Here is a 27,703-nt window from a genome sequence, read left to right as displayed (position 1 = left end):
ATAAGAAAAAAGAAATAAGCAGATTTTTTTACAAAAGTCTAACTATGTTGCCAATGAAAATTATTTTCGAAGTTGCTCTAAAATATATATTTGAATAACGGGTAAGATTTATTAGAACGACGTTTTTCTAATTTTGACAATTCGAAGTCGGACAAAAAATAATGAAGAGAATACTGATGACAATTTTATTAATATGACGTTGATAATAGAAGAAGAATTAAACAAACTAATAAACCACTAGACTATCCGTTAAAAAATAATAAATATAGAAGACGAAATGAATTTAAGATTTTGAAACCAGCCGGAGAAAAGACTCAAAATTTAAATCTTTTATATAACCCTTTAACGTTTGGTATACATAATTGAAATTGCGTTTATTTGTAGTTGTGATAAACAATGTATAAAACTATAACAAAACAAATATGCATTTTACTTTTTTTAATAAATCAATATATTTATGTATATACGTACATTGTATATTGATTTTTACTCTATAAATATTTTTCGCTATGATTTTACCGAAAGCAAAAAGATAAATAGATAAAAACAAATTTCCCGGGACTTCAAAAAAGAATCGGAACTCACTTCCCTTATCGATGTGGCGGTTTAATTCCTGCAGAAAGAAACGATCCGCAACAGCAGTTCAGCAATGATTGTAATGAATATTCATCGTCGATTGCAATGAACATAATGCACGACTAAATTTCAATTTTTGTCTCATTGCAGCCAAAACAACCAACAGTAGAAACACAAAAATTATTTTAAGTTTGATCAAGCAAGAGAAACTACAGGAAAAGTCGCAATAATATTAAAACTTGTTTTATGTAATCAAGAGATCGCAAAAAATACATAAAACATGAATTTTGTAATCACTAGAATCGTAGTGATTTCAATCTTTCTTCGAAAGTTTGAAACAGAAAATAATAATTAACATGAATACATGTTAAGATGAATATGAAATTATTTTATTTCATATAGGCTATCCATATCATTGAAACAATACATGTATGTATTATTCTAAATATACTTTGAGGAAAATCGGATGACTAAATCTTAACGCAATGTGGAATTATACCATTTGTTTATTTTTGAACGCGGAAAATCTCATGAAGACATTTCCTCAAACGTTACATATTCATCAGCAAACTGTTGCATCGAAACGTGATCGGGATAGTAACATCGTTTGTGTCCGACACACGAAAGCGAAGTTGTTCGATTCAATTTAATGATGTAACATGCCATAACTGAGCGCACATGATATTATTATTTACGCATAAATGTAATAATTTAATGGCATTATAATCCCTTAGTTCCGGATGAGCAGCAGCATAAGCCCATGAGACTGGATTCATACATATCGAATGCGATAATCAATTAAGTAATATAACGTAAGCTAACCACGTTTTAAATACACCGCATCAGCGCTGTGAGTATATTATGGTTTAACCTTTAGAAGTTCAAAAGCATGTATGTCATGCCCAATATTGATGCCCAATATGACTTTATGATAAAATTTCCAATATTTTATTTCATTAGTTACTTAGATATAATTTTATCAATATATTATGGTAAAAAGATTTAGTAATTTCTAACCATTTTGATTAATCCTTCGATGGAGTTTGGAAACAATTTTTTGACCAGTGTGCCAGCCGCTCAAAACTTAGACGTGTGAATTGATATCCACGGTTCTCAATCTATAAAGTTTTGTTATTACATTTACTCAATATTTAAACAATATATATAATATACGATATGTTTATAATATATTAATTGGACAGCAGTGGATTCAATAAGATTTTTTTTGTCCGGTAAATGTTAACTAAGACTATTCAATATTAAACCTGGATATGACGATAACCGGCGCTGACCCGGAAAACCTAACGGCACACTGTGATGCCTTGACCAGTTTATTGTTCTCGTTAGTGCTGAACTGCTGATACCTGTTGCAGTTCTCTGGCTTCAGCGACCCATAAATGTGATAACGCAACATGACCTGCGTTGGCAAAAATCGCGTATTCACGGAACAGTGAGGGGAATGACGCAATGAGCAAGCTGAATAAATTCCAAAAAGGGTTAAAATTAATGTTGATTATATGGTTAAGTAAAATAGCATGAGTTGCACGATATATTTAATTACAAATTAATGCGAAGATATATAAAGTCATAAATTGAATGATAATTAAAATTTTATGAATAGGAAATCGATTAAGTAATTTATTTTTTCGGGCAATAATAGAGAAAGCTTGAGTTACCATAAAAGTAAGTTAAAACTCGTTGAACGTTTTAATACATTTCTACGGGTTAGGCAACAGCAAAACTGTGTCATTGCGATAAATTTTCATTACTATATATGCAAAGAACACAATATTACGATCGTTAAATTTTTAAATGCATTCGCTTAAATGTTTGAACCCAATAAACATATCGCCATTGTGTCCATTGAAAGCCGTCTTATGCAATTACCTTATGCATTAATTTCCTCGGGTCAGTTAAATAATGGCGGTTAAAGATCCTATCGAGAATCGAGTTACATATAAACACACACAATGCATACCGGAACTATTGGTTACTCATTAATATCTCTCGCTTTTATTTACCGCGGATACTTTCTAAGAATTCAACAATAATTTTGATTTGCGCAAGTAAGTCGAGTGGCATCGAGCATTTCCTTTCTAACAATGCAAATGTAATGGTTAACACTTCTAAAAACGTATTGTATGACTAATGAACATGTTACAAAGGACAATCGGCACCGGCTCGCTGCCCCTTATGGCAAACCGACCGTTATTCGTTGCAATTGCAAAATTTGCAATCTTGGTTTATGCAAAAATTGTTAAACGCAACCTACACACGTCGAGGAAATTAGCAAAATTTACGATGCATAATGGAAAAGGTGAAAAACGAGCGGCTCGTTTATATAGGACAGATAATTGCGCGGTTTATTGCCTCGATTATCTTTGAGCTTTCTAGACGAATGTCGGTTTTTATTTGTTTGTCTTGAGCGATCGGTGAAGCAGAATTATTGCAGTATCATAATAGGAAATGAAGCAAAAACATAATAATAATACCATAACAATCAAAACCAGCAAAGAGACTGCAACGAGTAGTTAAGTTACACTTCACTCCGTATCAAATAAATACTATCAATTTATTAAAGAATTTCATAAAAATAAACGTATAATATAATATCTGACTGTTAAATATCCAATTATAAAGAAAGTACACAGAATAAATATTATTTTACGTATTATATTTTCATATTATTAATACGTATGTTTTTTTCCAGAAAAATACTATAGCCTAATAATTATGTAGTATAATCTTTCATTTGTATTTGGCATTCGTTAAATATTTATAATAACTAGCTGATATTTATTTTAATCTATGTTACAAAAAATAATAATATATTAACTTTTACTTCATTAATGCTCAAATCTGAATGGGTCTTCGATCCTATTTTTGAGATTTCAGTACTCAAAGGTTAAAAAATTATTATTTTAAAAGACACAACTGATATATAAATAAATTCATGACACGTTAACTATGTAATTTAACACGTTATTACCATTCTTATTTGTATACTCGCGCAGTAAATCACCATAACCACGATCATTACAATAATGAACGTGACAATAGAATAATATGAGCAAATACTATAACTGAACGAACCAGCACAATAGCCCTCGTAATGTCCAGAGGAAAAAACGATCTTTTGGACATAAAAAATAAGTAAACAATGCATCGAACCATCATAAATACCCTCGAAATACAGAGAAAATGCATTTTTTGGTGCATAATGTTTGCACAAACAATACGCCATCGGGCGACAGAAAAAGCACCGTTAACATTCAACCCTTCATTAAGCAAATTTCACTCTCTAGAGGCGTGGACATATTTAGTTGGTCGAACAAACGAGCTCAACAATTGCTTGAATGATCCCTGTATTGTTATGATTTGTCGGAGAGCTTCCCAACCTACGATACATAAGGCTGGTCTCTAAAAGACGACGAGACAGACATCGAGAGACACGATACACCTATACGACCACACACTCCAGACGGCATAAAGTCAGCTGCCACAAGAGACCTCAGAGGACCATAACGAGGACATCATATGTCCGTCAGCTTCTAGCTTCCACTAGCTCTCGGAGAAAAGCAATACTCTTCCACAATAGTTTGTTTCAATGTATATAATACAGAATAAATTGTTACTAGTTTCTAGCGTCTATTTTTGGCTGCGAAATCAAACATAATGATATATGTGGCTAAAATTTTATTCATTTTATTTAATATTTTTACATATACAACAGATTGCTAACAATGCGAATGAGTTCAATTGAAAGAGCAGACAAAATTAGTGTAGTGGATCATTTTCGAGCAACATCTTCATTTAATTTATATATCAATTTATAACGTTTGTATTATATTTTACGTGGATCATTTTTTGGTGTGCTCTTTATTATATTATAACTCTACAAGTGATTATTATGATTAATTTTCTTCAAATACTAAAAAATGATAAAAAAGACATACTGATTAGGTAAAATAATCTACCATTTTTAACGCTATTTGCTCTCAGCCGCATATGTACATATACTTTCCACTATCTATTTATTAAGCTATTGAACCGCGTTTTTTTGCACAATGCACCAACGTAGATTCTTATCAGCTAACAGCATTGTCAGCAGCAAAGCGCGTGTCTAAAATACCTGTATATTTTTTGCCACTGTAACGGTAAACATACGGGCGATGGAAATTCAAGCGATTATCGCGACAAACTCACTTTTCACCGACGACGGAAACAAAGAACAGAACAGAACAGTACAGTACAGAAGAGAACAGAACCGCTTCCGCCGTTTTCCCGATGAGTGCGGACCGCTACGCTTTCTCGCCGCCGACAGAGATATAAAAATGAGCATTTTATACAATCAATTTTGTGACTTTCAGAGCCACTTTGAAAACCGAGTTTATGATAACTTATAACAAACCACATACACACAAGAGGACATCGGGAGAAAGCAGACCGCCCTTGGTAGACCGCAGTAATTTCGAAATTTCTTAAACCCAGATTGGTTTAGGAATCGATTCGAGAAATGCGCGGTCATCGGGTGTCGATGTTAAAAAAAGGTAGATCGTAATGACGGATCTTCGATTTACGTGTAGGCATAACTTAGATACATATTATTATTTTAATAATTCTAACGCAAGGTTGTTGTGAAATAGTGTATTACAAAAATATGAGCTGAGCTATTAGCCTTTATGCAAGGTTATTCTAGCGTCAGGTGCCCTACGAATAATTTCAATGTCAGTAAAAAATAAGATAAAGTCATTACGGGCATACGTACATTAAAGTAGCTCGATAAGCAATCACATGTGAATATGAAATACAAATATCATACATACTTGTTGAAATTACACATTACAGTAATTTTACCCTTTTGCCACAGACTATGTATCCAATAATAAAAATGCAATTAAAATATACGTTTAACTATTTGATCAAAGCAGAGTATTTTTAATAACAGAATCAACGAAAGCAGTAAAGGAAGAAGCTTATTTGGAGAAAAGAAGAATATCACTGAACACTTTTCGAGTTTTAATTTTCAAAAGAAGACGATCCACAGATAGGAACGGGATGTATCAGAAATCTATTTATTGCATCAAAGGTTGATTTGAATGTCACTTTGCAGTATAAACTGTTGTATTTAGCTGCTAACGAATGATTGAAGAAAATTTTCAAAGCGATGACTAGCTCCTTTTTTAATACATTCATTTCAAAGCAGAATATCCTAAATTTGCTAAAATTGCATTAAGATTTCTCCTGGTATTTCCTTCAATTTACCTATGCGAAACTGTTCATCCATGATAATTATTAAGATTAAGTACAGGAAGAGTGTAAATATTGGTTACCCTTTGAGCGCAGCACTGTCTAAAATTGAGCCAAGACTTAATAAGCTTGTAACTATTAAACAAGCCCACGTTTCGCATTATAAAATCACTCTTTGCTTATATGATTTTAATTTTATCAATTTTAGCATGATTAAAACTTGTTTTACAAATTATATTGTGGTTTAATTTGTTAATTTTTAAACATTTTCTGCCTCTTCAAATGTAAATATATAATTTGGAACCATTTTTCAACATAAGTTTAATATTTCAATAAGCTATAATTAATATATTTAAATCAATCACATACAAAAATACAATAAAAATATTTGTTTTAAGTAAAAGTTAATGAAGCTATAATATATTGCATTGGCTAATCGCGCATTTAAAGGTCATGTAAGAAGAAAAATAATAAGTAAATTTGGGACCGGTACTTTAAATATTTTTTAACTGGTCGGTCAAACTGAAAAGATTTTTTTCAAAATACAATTAAGAAATTCCACTAAATCAAAATCGCTAATGTTTGCGAACAAACGTCACTTTAGCAATTTATCGGCGAATCGCGTTCTGTACGATACGTTAGTTAGTAGCGTTCTGAAGTGAAATATTCTTTGTTGTTGACGAGGATTTAGAGAAAAGTATTCTGAATTTACAAAAGAAAATAAGGATCGTATCCGTATTTAAATACTATTGAATTTTTGCTGACAGTAAAAGTATACAATTCATTGCATTTTTGGCATATCGTCTATTCAATGAGTCTTTGAAATTGCCAAGGGGTGGTGTCGACAATCGTCGATGCTCAGAATATAGCATATGGAACGACGATATTTATTTTAGTAAATATGACTTAATATATATAATGCTTTAAAACGTACCGATAATCTCATTTTTTCATGCATTACTTATCAATGAAAATAATATTTACCTCAGTACCAAAAATATAATTAATCATAATAATGAAAGAGCGATGACACCACAAAGAGAGCACATTCAATGTATCGAAGATAAGCAACGCTATTTATGTATATTTTTTTTAGAAAACAACACAAAAGAAAATCTGCCGATCTCGTATATATACACACATTAACCCAAATTTACAAATCAACCTTCGTCTTCGCAAAAAAACACCACTCATTGCCATCGTCGCAAGAAGAAGCTGTAGGTATCATGAACATATTTTATGGGGGCAGACGAGCGAGCGGCGCCGAAAAACGTAGGTCAGGACCCTGCAGCGATCGAAACACTGCGACAAAAACACGTAAAATATGGCAATACGTTTGATCTAGTCATATAACGTCATATGGTCGCAATAAAAAAATAAATTTAATACTTTCCATAGAAAGCTCACTTTAAAGAACTATCTATATACGGAAGAGTTTCCTTTTTGCCTGTACCTTTTCCTCGACATACAACTCTCCATTAAGCATTTATTTTCGAATTCAAATCAAGCGACCAAGTAATCGTAATGATTGCGTCCACAGTAGTACATACAAGATTTGAATCTAAGTTGTAAATTATTTACTTCAATAGAAATGATTATGTTAGACTGTATGCGTCGCGTTTGTAATTGAACAATTTCCAAGAGCTGTTCCGGCATTGGCAACCAAGAAAGAATCCATTCGTGTATTAAAAGTGTATTAAAACGAAAGTGATTCAGAGACAATAAACTGAGGGAAAGTCGCCTATATCGTCACTGTGCGGTGTTCTTTTTCTTCGTCTTCCCTTGATACGTTCTACGCTTAATTCGCGCACATGCCGAATTGTCAATGTGGCGACTAAAACGAAAAGGGGTCATTATAAACCCGTTAAAGAAATAGGATTCAATTTGTATAATGCATGGGAAACTTTCGGCTCTTATTGCCTATACATTTTGATACTGTTTAAATCTACCGTGACAGAAAATTTAAAACGAAAAACGGGCGAAAGTTCTATTATAATTAAGACGGAATAATACGAATGTTATTGTCTGTGAGCGTGTGCCGCTAATGGCGTAATTTTGTCTACAATCTGCTAAAAATATGAATTTTCAAATTTCCTTATGGACAACGATTATTTCTAATAATGAAAAAGTAGTAGAATTTCCATAATAATACACTAAACATCTCAAAATGTAATGAGGCAGTTTGTTCCGTATGCGCATATTGTGTAAATCATAAACAATAGAAAACATGAAATAAATCTAATATATATCTATACTTACATATGTGAAATGATTTATTTTGTAATTGACTTATAAAACCTTAAGAACACCCCATTATTTAATTTTAAATATAGATCTTTAAGAAGTTGGCATTTTTTACGTGTTACCTTATCCATTTGCGATGGTTGTTTTATTGAGGCTCGAAGGCATAAAATAAAAACTACGTTGTATTTTACTTATACGTAACATTATACGCAGGCTTACGCCGCGTCCGCAAAGTACGGAAGCCAGTAGTACAATGACAACCGGGCGTGAGTTTACCGCTTGGCTTGAGCAAACATCTCTTAGCCATAACAATATTTGTAACAAGTATTACCTAAATAAATCAGTATCAGTGGCCATAGACCCTTTAGGTGCTAAACATTTGGTAACCAAGATGCGTTACGTTTATGATTGTTTAATTGTTCAATAAGCGTTTCATAAGTAATAGTTTTAGACACGTCTTTTTATATCCCTATCAAAACGATGTTTTTTACAAAAAAAATAGTAGAGTTGGCATATTTTCTTACTGCTTTAAATTAATGACGCCATTATGGTAAAATTGATTTCAGCAGCAACTTCTCCTTATGCAAATAAATATATTTATGAACTAACTTGCCATCGTGGCAAGATTTGTTCAGTGATCCTATTAATTGAAACGCCCATTTATTTGTCGAAAACGATATCTCTATGGCATAGAACTACGAAAACGACGATGCCCATATTGCTCGAAAGCAGAAGCGGAGAATAAAATGATGCTAAAGTAGTTTTATCGGGGTAGGATAACAAAGTAGAATAATATTATCGCTTTTAGTCCCAGAAGGCCAAAATATCAACCCACCCTACCTGTACAAAAAAATCCCACCGGCCGATATTTAAAAATAACGACGTAAAATTTTAAAATTTAGTTAAACATATTTTTGTACTATATGCGCGACGTGTCAACATAAAATAATACATTTAGTTACGGTAGAAAGCAGTAATTCTAAATGCTTCCCTTCTTATGATAAGGATGGCTGGTGAAATGAAAACAAAAGCAGGTATTACAGATTTTGTATAACGACCAAATATACAAGATTACGAGCGCAAAACGCCATATTATGAGAATTCAGACGAAGCAGTCGCAGGAAGACCTAGAGGTTCAGTTTAAGCGATAGCGTATTTTTTAATGTGGAATAGACAAAGTATATTTTATAATACTTTAGTTTATATTGAGACTAGTTAAACGCAAAAGCTTTAACCAAAGCACTTGAGGATTGATAGTGCCATACAATTGAAAATTGTGACTATTTATGTTTTTTATCATTTATACAAAAAAGATTTATGAGTTATGTATACGTCTCCTTAATGGACTGTATTTTTTAAAATCGATATAATATGATCATACATATTATATACGCCAATTCGATTAGGTTCGAACTATAACATAACATGTAATGATAAAATCGCAACGTTAACGCCTATATATTATATTAACTTCTAGGCGTAAAACCTGATAGATTGTATTTAACTGCCTTCATATTTATAAATGATATAATTAATAATAAGATCGAGTATCCCGGAACTTTAACCTCACACTCGAAACGCATCAAAAGTAATTTTAGAACCGGTCCCGGTAAATGCAACGATTTGATTATACACAAGTGAGTACAACGATGTACTTCACAATCACGCAAAAGCATTACAATTATAACGTTTAACAAATCGCAATTCAATAAAGAAAGGTGAAACTGAAAGTCGTCACATTATTGGCATATGGTTCTATCTAAGACGGCATCTGTGGATAACGTGACGTGTGGCGAAACGTCGATTTGGAGCAGATATGAAACCGAGTTCATATATGGCGAGATCGGCTTATGAAAAATGGAAAGCCATATATAATTCGTATATTATGCATATTGTGTTTTGTGTGCAAGACGGGGTCACGGATGAATGAATGGGATTGATGGTGATTATGGCTATGAACTTTCTGTCGATCGATTTCAACAACACAAAGCGAACAATTATGTTGTTTACGATAAATAGTATTCGGCTCGTGGCTTGAGCGTGATACGGAATAATACTATAAAAGTGAATATGCAAATTTTACATAATTGCTACACCCAGATCTAATGGATACACATAAATAAATACATTGCAAACAAACAAAAATAAATTATTACGCCGAGTAATTTTAGTAACTATTACAATCTCTATATTATCACGAAGCCCCTTATTATTCAATCGTAATATAAATAAAAATAGCAATGTATAGAGAAAAATAATAATCAATACAAAATATGTAACTTTTATTTTCAGTACATTTGTTTTCATTAAATATTTATTTGATAAATATAATATATATTAAATTTAGTTATTTTGTGTGTATGGTGGGATTGCAACAGAATTGTGCATTACGAAATTCTTAAATCTGGCCAAACAATAACAGTAAGTATTTACTTTGATCACCTGGATTATTAACACGAGGAAGTAAAAAAGGCCTACACAACAGAATATTCTACAATACGACAATGCATGAAATTTATTCTTGATAAAATCAAAGAACTTGACTGGAAAGCTGTAACTCATCCACCTTATTCTCCAGACCTTGCTCCTTTCGACTACCATTTATTTTAATCAATGCAAAATTTCCTAGACATTAAGAAATTCAAAATGCATATGATACGAAAAGGGAGTTATGATCTGGAAAAGCAAGTACTACTGGTATTACTAAATGAAATACCGGTTTTTTTCTCAAATCCGTATATTTTATTAACTGAAAACGATATCTCCATGGCAGAAAACTACAAAAACAACTATTCCCAATGCTTTAATCAGAAGCGAATAATAAAATAATGCGCATTGTGAGGGATTAAGCTAAGTAGTGTTATCGGCGTAGGATATTATGCAGTACAGTAGACCCCCAATAACACGATAAATTGGGGACGTGCTATTTGGGTGCGTATAATTGGGGGACTAGAAAACACTCATACATTTTTTGTAATACAATCGTACGAATCAGGCGCGTGTCGTGAGATATCTCACATAAAGTAACGGGCTTCCAAATAGCACGTCCCTAATTTACCGTGTTATTGGGGGTCTACTGTATTACATATTCTATAATATTTATATAAGCATTTATAACTAAAATTTAATTAGAGTTATTTTTAACATGTGTAGAAGTTTATCAGTATACAATAAATATATTTTTCGAAAATAAAAAATATTGAGCTATTCTAAAACAAATATTAAATGTCCAATAATTAAAATAAGATTATATAAATTAATAAAATCTCAATCACATAAATCTATTTAAAAAAAAAAGTATGTAGCATTTTAAATGAACAAAGTGCGTAAAAAAATTCTTTACGCGCCCCTATCTCATAAGATTCGTTTGGAAAATCGTAACCGGTAATACCGGTATTATTCCAATACCTACTTATATGGCGTTAAATGTGGCATAACTCAATCCATCGTAAAATTCAAAACAAAACAAGTATTAAAGTATACTGTACCTATAATGGAGGGATTAGTTAACTAAAAGTGGCTTCCTTATGTCGACCAGTGCAGATCGGACATAAATCGGGTTAATGTTAAAAGCTTTATTTGGGTACGTCTTTACAAAACGAAAGCACGTAGAATGTAAGTTTGCCCCATTGTGTATCGGTCATTCGAAACCTGTCCAAATGACACTTGGCATAATGTTTAAACTCCAGTACGACGGTTTGAAAAGTCTACACCTATAATTTGCAGCGAAAAATAAGCGAGCACTAAACCTCCCTCAGGCTGGCCATGCGTATAAAAACAGATACTCAGCCCATCTGTATACCAACGGATCAATAACTTACGTTTGAGATGTGCTCCTAACTAAATCATAATATTGTTATGACATAAATGTTTAAAAGTAAGCATAGCAAAAGCTTTTATTCATCTGAAGTAATCAAAGTTATCGCGAAGCTGTCGTAAAATGAGAACAAAGATATTTTTTATGTATTTAACTGAACTATAAAGCACAAAACTGTTTCGAAGCTCAGAGTTAACTCTACCGTCTATTTACGCGTCCATAAAACAATTTTACCGTACCTAATATTTCGACTCGGCTGTCATAAACTTTTGACGTGGCTCAACAGAATTCGTTCAGCGTTCGTCCTGTCAATAACCAAACTCGAAACAAACACGCAAACGAGATGTAAACACATATAGTTACAGCCAAAACCATATTATAAACATATACCGAGCGTCAAAATAATTTTAAAGGTCTACCACAATCGAATCACGATTTTTGGCCTGCCGCCCCCCATTCTGATTGTCGCGTGTTAATTTCTAACTCGGGCGCAATTAATCACTAGCGGCTGGTAGTTATCACGTTTCGCGGTTACCGATATCTCGGTTACCGGTCCAATATGTCTGTTGCAATTGCGTCACGGTTCGTGACTGACACAAACAGAGACACAAACGTGAAAAGGCCGCAATTAAAAATGACCTTTGTTTGGTAAATAAGTGCAATTTTATAGTCGAGCGTGAAGCATAATAATAGAATTAGAGGATGTGGGCGATTCATATCAATGCGCAAGTTTAGATGGTAAGTGGCGCGGCTATTGGTGTATGAGAGAGAAATTATTATAAGAGGCCTAGTCTATTAGTATTGACGTACCTTTATGCTTGACGTCACTACATGGTTAATCTCTCACCAGAATATTAATAATCGCCATGATTTATGCAACATTCTTTGAACTTATTTGAGTTTGAATTTAATAAAAATTAAGTAAGAGTTCAAAAGAAAAAAAAAGATAATCAAAATGCACTTTTTTTATAGATGAGCAATCAATGGTTTCTGCATGAATGAACGATTATATTGGAAAGTACACAATTACTAATAGAAAATAATAAACATTGTAAGTAGTAAATACCTAATTATACGCTAATGAAATTTAGATATTATTATAATACAATTATGATACTGTTTAAACATAAAAAAATATGAATTCGTTGGCACCAAAACAGAATTGTTATATATTCAAAGACAATCTAATAAAAATAAATGACAACATATTATGGCATGTAACCCTATTATAAATTTGTTTAAAATTAGACATGGTTTATCGTTATTTTATATTCTCACAGAACAACAATAATTTTCGATTTCCATGGTTTTATTATAACAAAGAGAATCGGATGAAAAAGTGTTAAATTGCGGTTTCTATATTTTATTATACACCCGTCCGAGTGTGACTGTAATTTATCTGTGTAACAACGGCCTTTCTGAAGACTGAAGACTTTCATAAAATCTAGTGGCGTAGCTATTGTATATAATATGGACCTATGAGCAGGGCCGTCGAGAGTAAACACAAGGACCTGGGAAAACCATGATTCCGGGCCTCATGACAAAAATGGCATTTTATATATTTTTTAACAACGTATTATTATTTTTTGAATAAATAATAATGGGTACGAGCTAACCATTTATATGCTACAAATAAATATAAAAATTAGCTGAAATCATATTTTATGCGAAATAGTTTAAAAGCAATAAAATCGTGCCATCGCAATGAAAATCCTCAATTATCAAGCGTTTATATTAAGATTTTTTTATAACAATAATACGAGTGATAATCGAATAAAACACATTTAAACCGATTTTTTACCAATAGGAGAGCGTAAAAAACCATTATCCCTTCTTAGAAACCAAAACTCCACGTCAAAAGCAATAAAATCTGGCCGTCGCTCGATAACGAGCCGACACGATTTTATTGCTTTTGAGGTGAATTTTTGCCTTCTGAAAAGTGATAATTGTTAATCTACTACTAATATGTAATACAAAACCTTACAAATCTCATGAATTGTTCTGACAATCTAACAACCATTGCACGTTTTTGATAAAACAAATGTGATTTTGTAATAAATTCGGTTCGATATGAATGACCGCTCACCTGTAATATTTAGGGCAGAATCCTCATCTGAACCCACACCGACTCACTGGGAGATAATTCAATTTACAGTTTGCGCAACCGACATAATGGCGAGGCAAGTAACCAAATCAACGGAGCAATAAATTGCCGATAATGCAGACGCCCGAATCTATCACGGAAAGTATACGAGAAATGAAAAAAAATACTTCTATATTCCAAAGCATCGATAAAACACATAATAGTGGAAGATTTCGTCGAGGAAACTTGTCATCCATATAAAATACTGAAAAGAATCGGGCGTGTAAAATTGACGTGCTCCACAGGTAATGGATAATCGGTAAGGTTTGAAAATTTCATTACACAGTTAAAAATAGTAGACATATATGCAAAAAACATATGTACTTAAAAAAATGATTGAAATCACAATTTTTATTTTATATTACAATAAATATAAAATGTATCAAAACTGACATTAACCCTTATTTTACTATAAGGAAAAAACCTAGATTTAATACATAAATTATTTTAATTGCCAACCATAACGACTTAACATCTTGATTACATACATATATACATACACATAAAAAAATGACTGATCTGATAAATTCAATTTTTTTAATTATAGTCATAAATTGTTATATGAAACCTCGATTATGTACAATCAATTAATTACAGTAATTAAAAGAAAACTTAATTACAAAACAAATTAAGCAAGTATAAAGCAAAAAATCAATGAAAATACGTATAAATCATCATATAAGTCATTTTAATAAATAAACAAATCATATACCTTTATATTTTACACAAAAGTGAAAAAAAAAGTATAGGGATATCCCGTCACGTTCTACACTTAATTTAATGATATATTATAAATATTTTTAATGAGTAATTATGTCTTCAGTAGTGTTTTTTAGATTTAGATCGTAAATCCGCCATTCACTTTAAAGTATAAATATAATGAGATTATAATTATATTATTATACAAACAAAACAGCAAAGGGTTTAATCATTTAATTTACTATCCCAGAATTTATTTGAACCCTAACTAATATTCGCTTTGCTAAATATATTCATTAAATAGATTTTTATTTATAACAATATAACAAAAAAAATATATTACATATTCAAATACACTTAATAAAAAAATAGCATCTTTAAATAACGGTAACGAGTTAAATCGAAGTATCCAGTTAAACACTGTCTTTAAAAATATGCAAGCGAACAAATTACACTTTCGACTCTTTCAATGCATAAAAAATCCACACACACACACACGTGAATATAACCTCGACATTATAACTACAGTGAATGGATTAAGCAATCGACAATTTGACTATAATCACTATTTTTTTTCATAGAATGAACGATTTGCGTTACGTTGTTTATAGTTGATAATCATCACATCCCCGTTAGGGCAAATTGACATTTATTCCCTTGCGATTAATTGCCGTGTAATTTTCAACCGGGGCAAATCATAGTCATTTATCAGGTGTATGATACGAGGACATTAAGTATTTTTTTATTCATATACTTGTTGATTTTTTTCGTGAAGAGCAACAGGTGAGATAAATATATAAACAAATAATTATATATTTATATAAAAGGCTTAGCGATGTAGCCGCTTCTTTAAGTAAAAAATATGTATTTACTTCAAGGTTTTATATCAACTACGATGCATATAATTTACATTTTCTATGTATAAGCTTCGAATAAATGTAGCAAAGAAACGATATGATTGTCAGGTCCATCAATATACTACAATATTCTAAAAGCTTTAATGTGGAATTGACGCACTGAGCGTGAGAAACAAAACTTTTTATAAGTATAAGTAAAAGTAAAAAAACATCTATATGTTTTAGCGTCCAGAATGCACCACAATAACTATTCGAATCTATCATGCTATTAGTGCTATTATATTGTATCGACAGCACTTTGAGGATGCTTATAGCCATTGTGTCGGTCATAAATTTCAAGGAATTTGCTTCCTGAAATAGCCGTTACAGCATGTTTGAACTTCAGGCAACGCGCAATACCAAACTTTTTGCTTTTTAGAAAACATGCAATGATACAACTAATCGAGTTACACCCTCAAATGATCATAATTGGACGTTTCAGAAAAAAATGGGCGAGCAGAAATTTTCATAATATGATCATGTGTATAAAAGCAGAAACACAGGGCTCAAATAATACCATCCCGACAATTTTAACCAGAGCTCTTCAGCTTGAACTCACTGAGTTTGTCCTAACTCGAAACCAAGAAAAGCTGCCGAGCAGTGAAAGACGTAGAAGATCGAAGTAGCAACCGCTTCTCTCTTCCACGTCTTCGTCATTCAGCTCAACGTCCGGAATACAGAGTTCAACCCACTTCGGACACAACTGGATCAAATTATTGCACAATATCAATTTATTAACAAAATACTTTGCCCTATATCAAAAATTAATACCCCTGATATAAAAGTGATGATGGACAGGATAATTGTAATTTAATAAAATATCAAAGTTTTAAGACATTAATAAGCATATCATTATTTATTCTCACACAAGAAACGAGTTTAACAAGTATCTAGTGCGCGAAATGTGTGTATGTATTCTAATCGTGTGCCGTAATATCCAAATCGAGAGCTGAATAGCAAATATAGCAAAAAAAGCTACACACTTGTGTGTCGAATATAAAGATTAGAAACTTTTTAGTTCGGTTCCTGATCTAATTTAAGAGGAACCTGAAAGCATTTGAAACTTTCTCACGCTGACCAACGCAACGGGACAAGGGCACTTCTGGGTGTGTCTCAGATTTCCAAAAATTTCCACCGCAAACTATCATCATCATCATCATCATCGTCAGCGTGTGATATTCACGGAAGACTGACCATGGCCTTGCACGTAAAGCACAATAGACACAAACGCCATCATTGTGGACAGAGAGACATTGCAAAATCCAGGAGTACTATATGTGTTCAACATACAGCCAAATATCACACACGAGACCTTTCACGCAATTAATTGGACTTACACCGTTTTCGATGGTTAAATCTCTCGTTTTCTCGAGTCACAAAAAGCATTTATGTACCATATATATTATTCGCAGGTACAATAGTTTGCATGTGGCATATTGCCACTTACGCGAACGACGTTCGGTGAGAACGAGGGAACAAAGAGCCGCGATGCATATAAGAAATGGCGTCTGAACGAAAAGCGATCGGAAGAGACAATGAGAAAACCGAGTGATTATCAATTGGGTTGTACGATAATATATGAGTCAATGGGTCGGCGATAAACAGTCACGAATGTTGCGGTTAAATGGTTTGTGTTTTAATCTCCAGTTTAACTGTGTTGTATTAACAATATATAAAGAAATTCAACTTCGGTGCAGCAGATGAACTGTTCAAGCATAATATAAAAATACAAGTATACATGTTCACGTTTAAAATGCACCTGGGTCAGTTAAATTTAACGTATATATGCATTAAATGGGAAGCAATGATAATGTTTATGTATTGTAAAAGGTAAAACTCACTTTTCGGCCTCGCAGTCCGTCGACGGGAATTCAAAATTTGAAGATTTCATCACGAAGATTGTTTTATGATTGTTATCTAGTTTAATCAATGTATTCTTATAATCCTTACACGTGTATATATTTCATTTTCATAGTAATAACATACCTAGTTAATTTGCAATCCGATTATTTATATTAAGTCAAATCCAACAACGCAGAATTATTAACAACTGCTGTCACGTTACTATCAGCCATCTTGTTTTATATTAAAATACCTATTTTTCATTGGTCGACAACAAAAGAATTTATTAGCGGAGACTCGAAAATCACCATGCCAACTCTATTTTTATTTTTATTAATTATGATTAAATATATTTCCTTTGTTTACGTATAATACACCGTTCATACAAAGAGATTTATAGAGTGGAAAATTAAATGTTTAATTTTAAAAAATTGTTCTAAAACAATTATATATAAGATTATTTCAACGAAAGATAAATGCAATGGTGGAAATAAAAATCAGAATCGACGGTTGTTTGCCACTTAGGCTCAATCATTTTAAGGTTCATTTGAGCATAAATTAATGGCTCTATACTAGACATAAAACCAATTAATTAAACCTCAATTGACGACAGTTAAAAACTCATTAAGTTCCGACAAATTCAAGTTAATTGTCAATAGGAAAGTTTTCCTTTCTGAATTATCTTCGCATAACTTTTGTACTGAAAGTCAGACGATAAAATGAAAGCTATATGTTCATACATATATAGTACAAAATCGCTCTTTGAGAGCCGAAAACAACTAAAGATTAGTTAGGTTTCTCGACGACACGAAAGCGACATTTAAACGCCGACGAAAACCGCTTTCGACGGGTCGAGTGCTTAAAATCGAACATTTCCAAGACTTTCCACGAGAAAATCAATGAAAAGGAAGTCTCCGTGAAGTAACGATCGTGTATACTTCCTGTGCCATATATGAAAGCTTATATATAAAATAAAAAACTCTGCCTCTAGATTTATGTTATTACGCTCATACCATAATTAATTTAATTAATGATTAAATGTCAATTTATTACATCCATTGATGCCAAGATAATTCTTTATCCGCCAGTTGATCATTTGATACTGTACTATTAATTAAAATAATATCGAGTACCTTACGATTCTAATAATGTTCTATAGCTCATATAAACAAGTGGAAAACTCCATATAATCGATCACGTTCTCATCTTACAGAATCCAAAGACATAATGGCCGTTTATCAAACGAAAAAGAAACTGCATTCTGAGACCATAAAGAATACTGCCGAGGATGTCGCTCAGACGCGTCGTACTACTTTACTCTATATGCAAAATGATGTCAAAGAAAGTTTCGCGCTCCGACGCGCTCCATCGACGTTTTTTGCGTTTTAATAGCTGAGACCAAACGGTTAAATTATATAGTCATTTTAAACTCTGAGAATACAAATAGAGAGACAAAGCCGCTCTTCGATCACGCCACAGACGGCAGTAAATAATTACTAAGATGAACGCGAGATATATTTTTATTATCAATGAAAAAAATAATAATACTATAATTAAATAAAATTTTAATAATGCATAGTTAAGGTATTTAACATAAAGTTGCAAGATTAAATTATTTAGTTAATAAATGATTAATTTGTAACAATTTTAAGTCAGTCAATTTACAGTTTCATACGCCAAGTCTTACGTTTGTTTCAAAATGCGAGATAATGAAACGCTCCTTCGCAACAACAAAACTACTTTTAGGCCTACGAAAAACATTTGTGAATAGAATGGTAACACAAAAAGGTAATAAAGACAACTAAAGACATGTCTTAAGTTCTGTCCACCCCGGGCATTGATAGTACAGTATTCGATGAAGTAGGACGCGTGCAATAAAGAGGAACTATTTCCTCGGGCCCGGCGCCGGGGCTATTCCCTTTACAGCCTAGATTATATTATTAGTTTTTTTAACGAATTTTATATAATGAATAAATTGCTAGTGGATAATAAATGTTGTTAACATTTTTAACTCATAAATGTGAAAGAGAGGTTAGGTTAAGCTATATTTCGTTGTGCTTTTTGCACATTTTTCTGTATTCAACAAAAATGTGCCTAGTGGTATTTTTATTTGGTAGTAATTCGATATTTCACAGACAAAAATAAAATAATGGTAATCGCACCTGACATCTGGGGTACTCGAACGGCCATGACCCCACAGGTCAAGCCCCCTTATTCACTACGTTTTACAGCCCAGCATCCGACTGTACTAAAATAAATTCGAATCGATTAAAAAATCTCCAAATACAATAGGTGCCATTATGCGCAATGAATATATTTTAAAAAAACCTTCCCATCGGATAAAATCCGCTTTCGACCCTCGTCTCGCCGGAAAACCCTTTTGTCCTCGAATTACCATATTTTCTAAGCCCCCGAGTTTCGCACATTGTTACGTCTTAATCCGAAAGCCTTTCGGGGATCATAGCATCGCAAAACACAAGCGAATAAATGTGACGAAGACCCACAATCGCGTTTGCAGAACCAACTGCGATTTAAATTGAAAACGTGACACCATGTCGATTACTTTAGAAATAGCAAGGTCAAAAATATGACAATTTTATATTAGTAGAAAAAATAGTCTTCCGTGTGATGGCAGAACTACGAGGCGATAGAGGAGACAAGCAATATTTGTATATTTAAAAAAATAAAATTAATTTAAGCATACTAAATAAATTTTGGCACTCATATTGAAGGTTACCAACAGTATCTACGCTAAGTTTATCTGGAATCTATAACCATAAAACTGTTAAGCCATGAAAGATACTTTAATCAGTCGACTATCAAATTTCATTGTAATGAAAGTATTCACAAAAATCAGAAAAGCCGAAAAACTAGGATTATAATCAATATTATCATGCATTATTTTAGTAAAAACATAATCAGAAAATATTACAAATAAAGAATGTTGATTTTATGACTGAATAGTAGATTTAGAAATGGTCAAAAATGATATTAAAATATATAGGAACGTGTCAGTGGCGTGCCGTCCATACATGCGGTAGATTCAAAACGTCAACCCGCATGCACGGTTGATCGACTATAAACACGCTCGCCATCAACCGTACATGCGGTTGACGTTTTGAATTTACCGCATATATGGACGGCATGCCACTGGAACGTATGTTTTTAATGAATTAAAAATATATAGAAACATGTTGAAGCAATAGACAATACGGAATATCAGAGCATAGCAAAATTTGAAGACAAGCTAGGAAAATTTGCAAGTAAATAATGGTGTTTAATTGCCGTTTTAACACATGTGAAAACATTTACCGTGTAAATGTCAACAACCAGCTAGACATCGAGCAAAATGAATAAAGTTGGAAGGCTTTTTATTTTATATATGTATTAAATTTTCATTAATGAGTATAATCAACTAAAATATTCTCATTGTGCATTCAATTGAATCTCAAAATTGTATTTAATAAAACACTATTTATTAGATTAACATTCAAAACGTTTCCGCTGCATAGCTAATAAAGACCTTGTTTTATATTAAAAGAAAATAGTAGTTTAGTTGTATTTTGACCATTTTTTTATAAAAAATATATATTATATATAAAATTGCCAATATTAACAGCTAATGAGTCTCAAGAATGATGTTTTGTTAAATTCAGACTATATTTTGAAATAAATATTTACATAAAATAAAACTATCGTATATTTTTGATTGTGGAAGGTTATGATAATATTTAACCGTTGAATAGCTTGAACTTATCAGAGATTATACCGGAAATCTGTCTGTGCTTGGATGAAACATATCCGGGAGTTTCGGACTCTTTATTTTATTTTGTTTTAAGAAATTGAAAAGTATCGTATAGTTTCATCAATTATATTTAATTGCAACATTCTAATAATACATAAATAAAATCCCATAAAATGCAATAATAATAATCCATAAAATAAATGCTTGCAATTTCTTTTAAAGACTGCTCCATGAACTTGAATTTCTTTCATTATTTTTTTCTCTACATATAATTCGCGAAGAAAGGCAAATGGCGTGGTAATAAACGTTCAGTTTTGTCATACAAGAAATCCGCCTTAGAGCGGTCGATCACGATCTGAAAACGTGACGAAGAGGTTGAATAAAAAAATATACATACACACTATAAAATACAATGAGGTGGAAGACAATCAGAAAATATATGCACATAATGTACGTGAATATGTAATTGTAGTTTTTATATCATTAACATGTTAAATTCTCTTATCAACGATAATAAAAAATCATTTTTATAAATCACTTGTACACACACCATATATATGTATCATATATTATATATACTAGTATGTACGTTTTGTAAGTGCATAAGAAACGTGGGAATATATGTAGTCAGTTAAGTGTTAAGGCAAAATTAATTTGATATTAAAAATAATTAACCAAAGTACTGAAATATGACCGCCATTAGTATATTATTAAAAAAAATCTTATAATGTCCTTCAGTCTTTTCCTACGCTCGCTTTAGTTAGGGCCTTGACTAAATACTAGTCCGTCGACATTTTAATAGTATTATTACATATGTGCGTTGATGTTTGATCTCAATAAAATCCTACAATTTAAATCAAATTTTGCATTGCAACATTACGACCCTGCTTCCTTTCTACCTAGCCACCACACTTATACTGAATGCTATCAGTAACAAATATTTATCAGTTGATCTTTAGGACCCTGATGAAAGTATAGTCACACATATTAATACATATTAGAATTAGTGATTAATATATAATTATAATTACAATCGGTCATCACAGATTAGGTTTTCCCACATAATTATAATTTCACAAATGAGTATAGTGATTAATAATTTCAAGCTAGGTTGTGCATAGCTATTGATTGTAATCTGTAAAGTAGACGATTTACAGATTCTGATTTCAGTTTGGTGTCTCACTACTTACTCGTAGATATGTTTAAAGCTCTCTTTTAGACCCGATTGGCCGAAGCAATGACAAATAGTGAGGCATACTCTTTCTGAAGAAATTTCGAAATAAATCTTTCACCTCAACATTCAAGCTTTTATATTTTGATCATCCCTTTCAGTCAAGTATTTATTTAGAATATTAACTTAAGACCAAGCTACGATGATCTACATTTTACGCAGTCCAAAATTTATATTATTTAAATATTGTTGAAAGCTGGCAGATTAATAAATAACAAATTAATAAACTAAAATACAACAACAACAAGATAAGATCAATTCTTACTTTAATTGAATCGTGTTTTATGAAAAAAAAAATTTTGCATGAGGTATAATTATTAAATATAGACACCTATCTGTTTATTTATACTACTTTGAATAATAAGAAACTGCATATATTTATGGAACGCTTGAACAACCATTAGATTTCTAAATTAACTTAGCTCTTGTGTATATCATATACATATTGTATACACCGCCTTAAATTTGCATGTATTAACAAAGCGGTAAAGAAAATGAAATAGTTCCAGACAAATTAATGAATCCAACTACAACCAAAGATGATTCCACAGTTGATTATTATAAATCATTTCATGGCATATGCTAGAAAGCAAATCTAACGTATGTATATAATTTACAATCATATAACATATTTATCAACAGAAAATTGAACATATTGATTTATAACCAAGGCTGTGGAGATGTTTAAAATTTTACCGACTCCGACTTTAACAATTTTAATAAGATTATTTTTTGCCAGCATATAATTGATAGCAGTAAAAATAAAAATTAAAAAATCATTAAGCTAAAAAAATGGATACTACTACCAATTTCACCTTTATTGACTTTTTATAATGATATATTAAAAAAAGTATGTACAAAAAATTAATTTAATACAACTTTAGTAAAATAAATATTAAATAAAAAGGGAAAAATAACCTCTTTCATTGATCATATTTTGCCACATTAACTAAATCTAATCTTAAATCTTTAATAATACTAAATCTAAATTTAATCTTTTCCATGTCTGATTTAAGCTGAATTAGATCTTAAAAAATAATTACTTTTATTAAGTCAGCATTTATGAAAGCCTTAAATCAAATTTAATTATTTTAAGTGTGTAAAATAAACGCTCTTCAATGTGTTAAATAAAATTATAAAAAGGAGAGTCACATTCACTAAAAACAACTAGAAAGAAGACCAAATAGAAAATCCAAATATGAAAAATAAATTTGTGTCTTGTATTAAGGATATAAAAACAAAAGATTTAAATTGTTCATAAGCAATCAACATAAGCATTTCATAATGTATAACTTAATAATTCATTTGTTCAACAAAACACGTCAGATAAATAGCCAAATTTCATAGAAATATATTTACTTATTATATTTTATATTATGCATTTAAGATATTAATGAAAGTGTAACACAAAAAATTAAAAAAACTTACCGTATATTCAAACGCCGTGGCAGTCTGTGCATAGTAGTTGCGACTCATGTTGATATTCGTTTCAATGAAGTGGTCACAAACCGCAAATTAAGAATTAACACTACCAACAACCATATTGACAACTTAATTTATGTATTGCTACTAATTGATCTGATTAATACCATAATATGAAATCCATTAATATTAAGTGCCCATGATGGAATATTGCAAATTATTCACAAGACCGTGACCGATGGAAGAAATGGCGAGGATCTGAATCCAAACTTCGGGAACATGACGCCCGATGCAATAATATAATATTACATAGCACACGCTAAACTTTCCGCACGAGATACAGCCAATTGAGGATTTTGATAAGCTGTTAACTTCCAATTTAGCTACGCAGCCGACATCGCGATTGTCGGACCAGATCGGGACTTTGACGTTAGCGCGTCGGTAAAAGGACACTGTTTTACCGACGTTCACAATAAGCTACCGAGTTATCAACTGTCAGACAGTGTCTTTCGTTTTCGTTTCTTAAATTCTTATTTATTCAAATATTAGTGAATGTTCAAATTAAAAGTATGATTTAAAAAAAATAGCCGATATATATAAGTATCTTAATAAATATATAAATTTACTATTATCATTTTAAAATTACATTTAATGCAGGGGCGTTATTTCAGCTTTTTCCAGTAGGAGGATCAAACGTTGGCCAGTCAGTGGTCGCTTTTTAATATTTCATTTAAAGACATGCATTTTTCTGGTGAAATTCAATGGGAGAACAAATACTCCCTTGTTTGGAATCCACTTCAAAAGTATTAAAACCGTGCCGTGTCTGTCGCAGTGGAAACGCTATGTTTTCTACCGTTCATATTAAGACTTTTAATTACAACAAGTGAGAATATAATGAAGTATTTCTAAATAAAATTTTGACCATTAGGAGAGCGCAAAAAACAATTATATCTTTTCAGAAGTCAAAAATTCACGCCAAAGTCAATAAAATCGCGTCGTCGAAATTACGATTTACAATAAGTCAGAATCGAATAAAGTACATAAAAACTGAATTTTGACCAATAGGAGAGTGCAAAAAGTGATAATTGTTTTTACGCCCTCCTATTGACCAAAATTCGGTATGAATAAACTTTAACCAATACTCTCAAATCAGAAGGCCATAGTAATATCGGTAAAGAAAGCTAAATTATTTTTAAAATATAGTGTAATATCGAAGTGCAGACGTCTGTATGTACTTCTTCCGCTTATTTTCCCCTGAGATGAGTTCCAGAAATATTGAATTTTTATTTTATTTTTTATTCTAAAAGTACATGTATACCTGCAAAATATTACAAAATTTCCAGCGTGATCCTTAATTCTTTGAAACTATCAGAAATGTCACAACACAATTGAGTTTTAAAAGTTGCAGCTTCAATTATGCAATTTTAAAATATAGATCCACCTCTAGCCTGGGCTCTGTCTATGAATCGCATCCACAAATGATTTCGCAACCCATGGCTTTCTGTGGGGTCGTCGGCTAAAAAAATAAATATATAAAATATTGCTTTTGGTGCCATTTTCATATTCAATCAGTTTCTTAAAAATTAAGTAGTGTCAAATCAGCTGTACTATGTTCAAAATCGAGCTTTTAGAATATATAAGAGCTTTAAATAGCAAAATATTAAAAAGGAATTCACTGCGTGAATCACCAGTATGATTTTATCAATAAAACTCTTCCAGTTCCTCTACAAGAGACATTTGATTGGGCAAAAAATAAAAAAAGACAGCTAATATGTTATATCATTAATACTGATGTTTGATAAGATCAATTAAATTTAAATATTAATAATAAATATGTTGTATAGATTGAATTTTGATAGATATTTATGTCACTTAGCATGAACGTCAAATTGATTTATGATAAACTACAATAGCCCGTAAATAATTCATATCTCAATTTAGGGCTATTAGAAAAAAACTTTTTTGAGTAATTAAAACACCTATATCAAATTCACATACCAAAATCATATAAACTATATATTAAGCACAAATATTTAAGATTTTCCGTTATCGTTATATTTAACGGCTCTCATTAATATTTTATATTCTAGAATAATAAAATACCTTAAAATAAAAACTTTGTGTCAACCCTTAATATAACACTATTTATTAGGATTGTTGTGCAGTATATATAATACATTTATATGTTGAGCATCACACTTTGCTGATATATCAGAAATGGAAAATTTAAAATATATCCTCCGTCCGATTATCAATACTTTCACCGTTTTTGGCATGATCCCTTTTAAAATATCAATCAATCATACAACAGATGAAATTGTAACAATCGATCGTCCTCGTATAATATTTTCGTTTTTATTGCAAATTTTCTTTAGTATCACATCAGAAATAGGCAAAAAATATTATCTTACTCCAGCTTTTGGAGAACAAGGCACATTTTTAACGAAAGCAATTTACCTTTTCAATCCTGTATACTCTTTATCTATTGTAATACATTTAATATTCTTTCCACAACATTTAATAGACGCTGTTAACGCTTTTGCTAAAGTCGATATATCATTTTCTACGTTAAATATCTTTGTCGATAAAAGAAAACATTTAAGGTTTTCTCTTTTTCTAATATGGTTCGTTTTGTGCAGCATTCTTTTTCTTCAATTTTTACTTTTATACGTATGGTTGGAGCATAAGACTCTTATATTTTTGTTATCTTCTTTTAGTATAATGCTAATGACCAGTGTGCAATTAAACTATATGTCACTGTTCCTATTATGGACGACTGCCTTGTTACACAGAATCGACCTATTAAACAATGCAATGGATCACATTTCAACGAATGATTTTACACCTAAAACGCATCAGTCAATTAAGACTTTGAAGATATTCGATCTGTGTAAAATTCACAAGCATATATGTGATATTGTGCGGAATATTTCATTCATATACTCCGTTCCTATTCTATTGTCGCAAGTTCTTTTCTTTACAAACATGATCACAGATTTCTTTTTTTTCTTTAATTTATATCAGTTAAATAGCATTATACAAAGTGTGCCTAATTCGATAACGATCATCTTAAAAGATGTGATATTCGTGTATTGTTATAGATGGATGTGCAGTAACTCTGGAAATTTAGCTTTAAAAGTAAAGTAAACAAAATATTATTTTTTTTATATTCATTGCTTTTTTACAATATTAATATCCTTAACAGGCTAATGAAACAGCCACTAAATTAATTAGCCGTACTAAAACTGTTGAAAATAAAACAGCAAAGCGAATTGTAAGTATTGAAACACATTATATATTTTATATAATAGTAAACCTGTACATATTTTTAGATATCCATTTGCTTATTACAACTTCAGAAGCAAAATGCCAAGATTGAAGTATGTGGTTTCTTTCATTTCAATTCTGCAACATTCTCAAAGGTATTCTATAATTAAATATATATATGCGACGTCTGAGAGCAATATCAGATATATTACAAAATTCAGCATTTTACAAATGTAAATTACTCCAAATGTGAACATATCTTAAGAAATTATATTTATCAAACTTAAACAAAAACAACAAAAAGAGTTTGAATGACTTATTACATTACGCCATTGCTTGTTATCTAGATTACCATCTACATTAACATGTAGTTAGTTTCATTCTCAGACAAATTCATAATTTAAAAAAAGTATTTCACAATTCTTTATTAAATTATCAATTGTAAACTTGAAAATAATACATATTTTATGTTTAAGTAAATGTGACTTGTTTGTTTACTTTATACTTAATTTTAAGCTTAGGCTGCTATCTCACCGAGACGCCATAGCTATAATCAGCAGCGTCTCTAGAC

The 27,703-nt window shown here is 31.4% G+C and overlaps 1 protein-coding gene across 1 annotated transcript in view; it reads right to left on the bottom strand.

Annotated features, from left to right (window-relative positions):
- The window catches only part of jvl (javelin-like), a 153,338-nt gene extending 129,019 nt beyond the window's left edge, over window positions 1-24,319 (bottom strand). The window contains exon 1 of the mRNA XM_088194291.1: window positions 23,872-24,319. Coding sequence (XP_088050417.1) covers window positions 23,872-23,919 — 48 coding nt within the window. The 5' untranslated portion in view covers window positions 23,920-24,319. The remainder of the gene's footprint in view (window positions 1-23,871) is intronic.
- Window positions 24,320-27,703: the final 3,384 nt, after the last annotated feature.

Source organism: Plectrocnemia conspersa, unplaced genomic scaffold (assembly GCF_051122295.1).
Source record: "Plectrocnemia conspersa isolate PC_06_02 unplaced genomic scaffold, ASM5112229v1 ptg000010l, whole genome shotgun sequence".
In the NCBI taxonomy this organism is placed as follows: domain Eukaryota; kingdom Metazoa; phylum Arthropoda; class Insecta; order Trichoptera; family Polycentropodidae; genus Plectrocnemia; species Plectrocnemia conspersa.
Note: the sequence above shows the minus strand (reverse complement) of the source record. Positions and strands in the feature narration are given on the sequence as shown.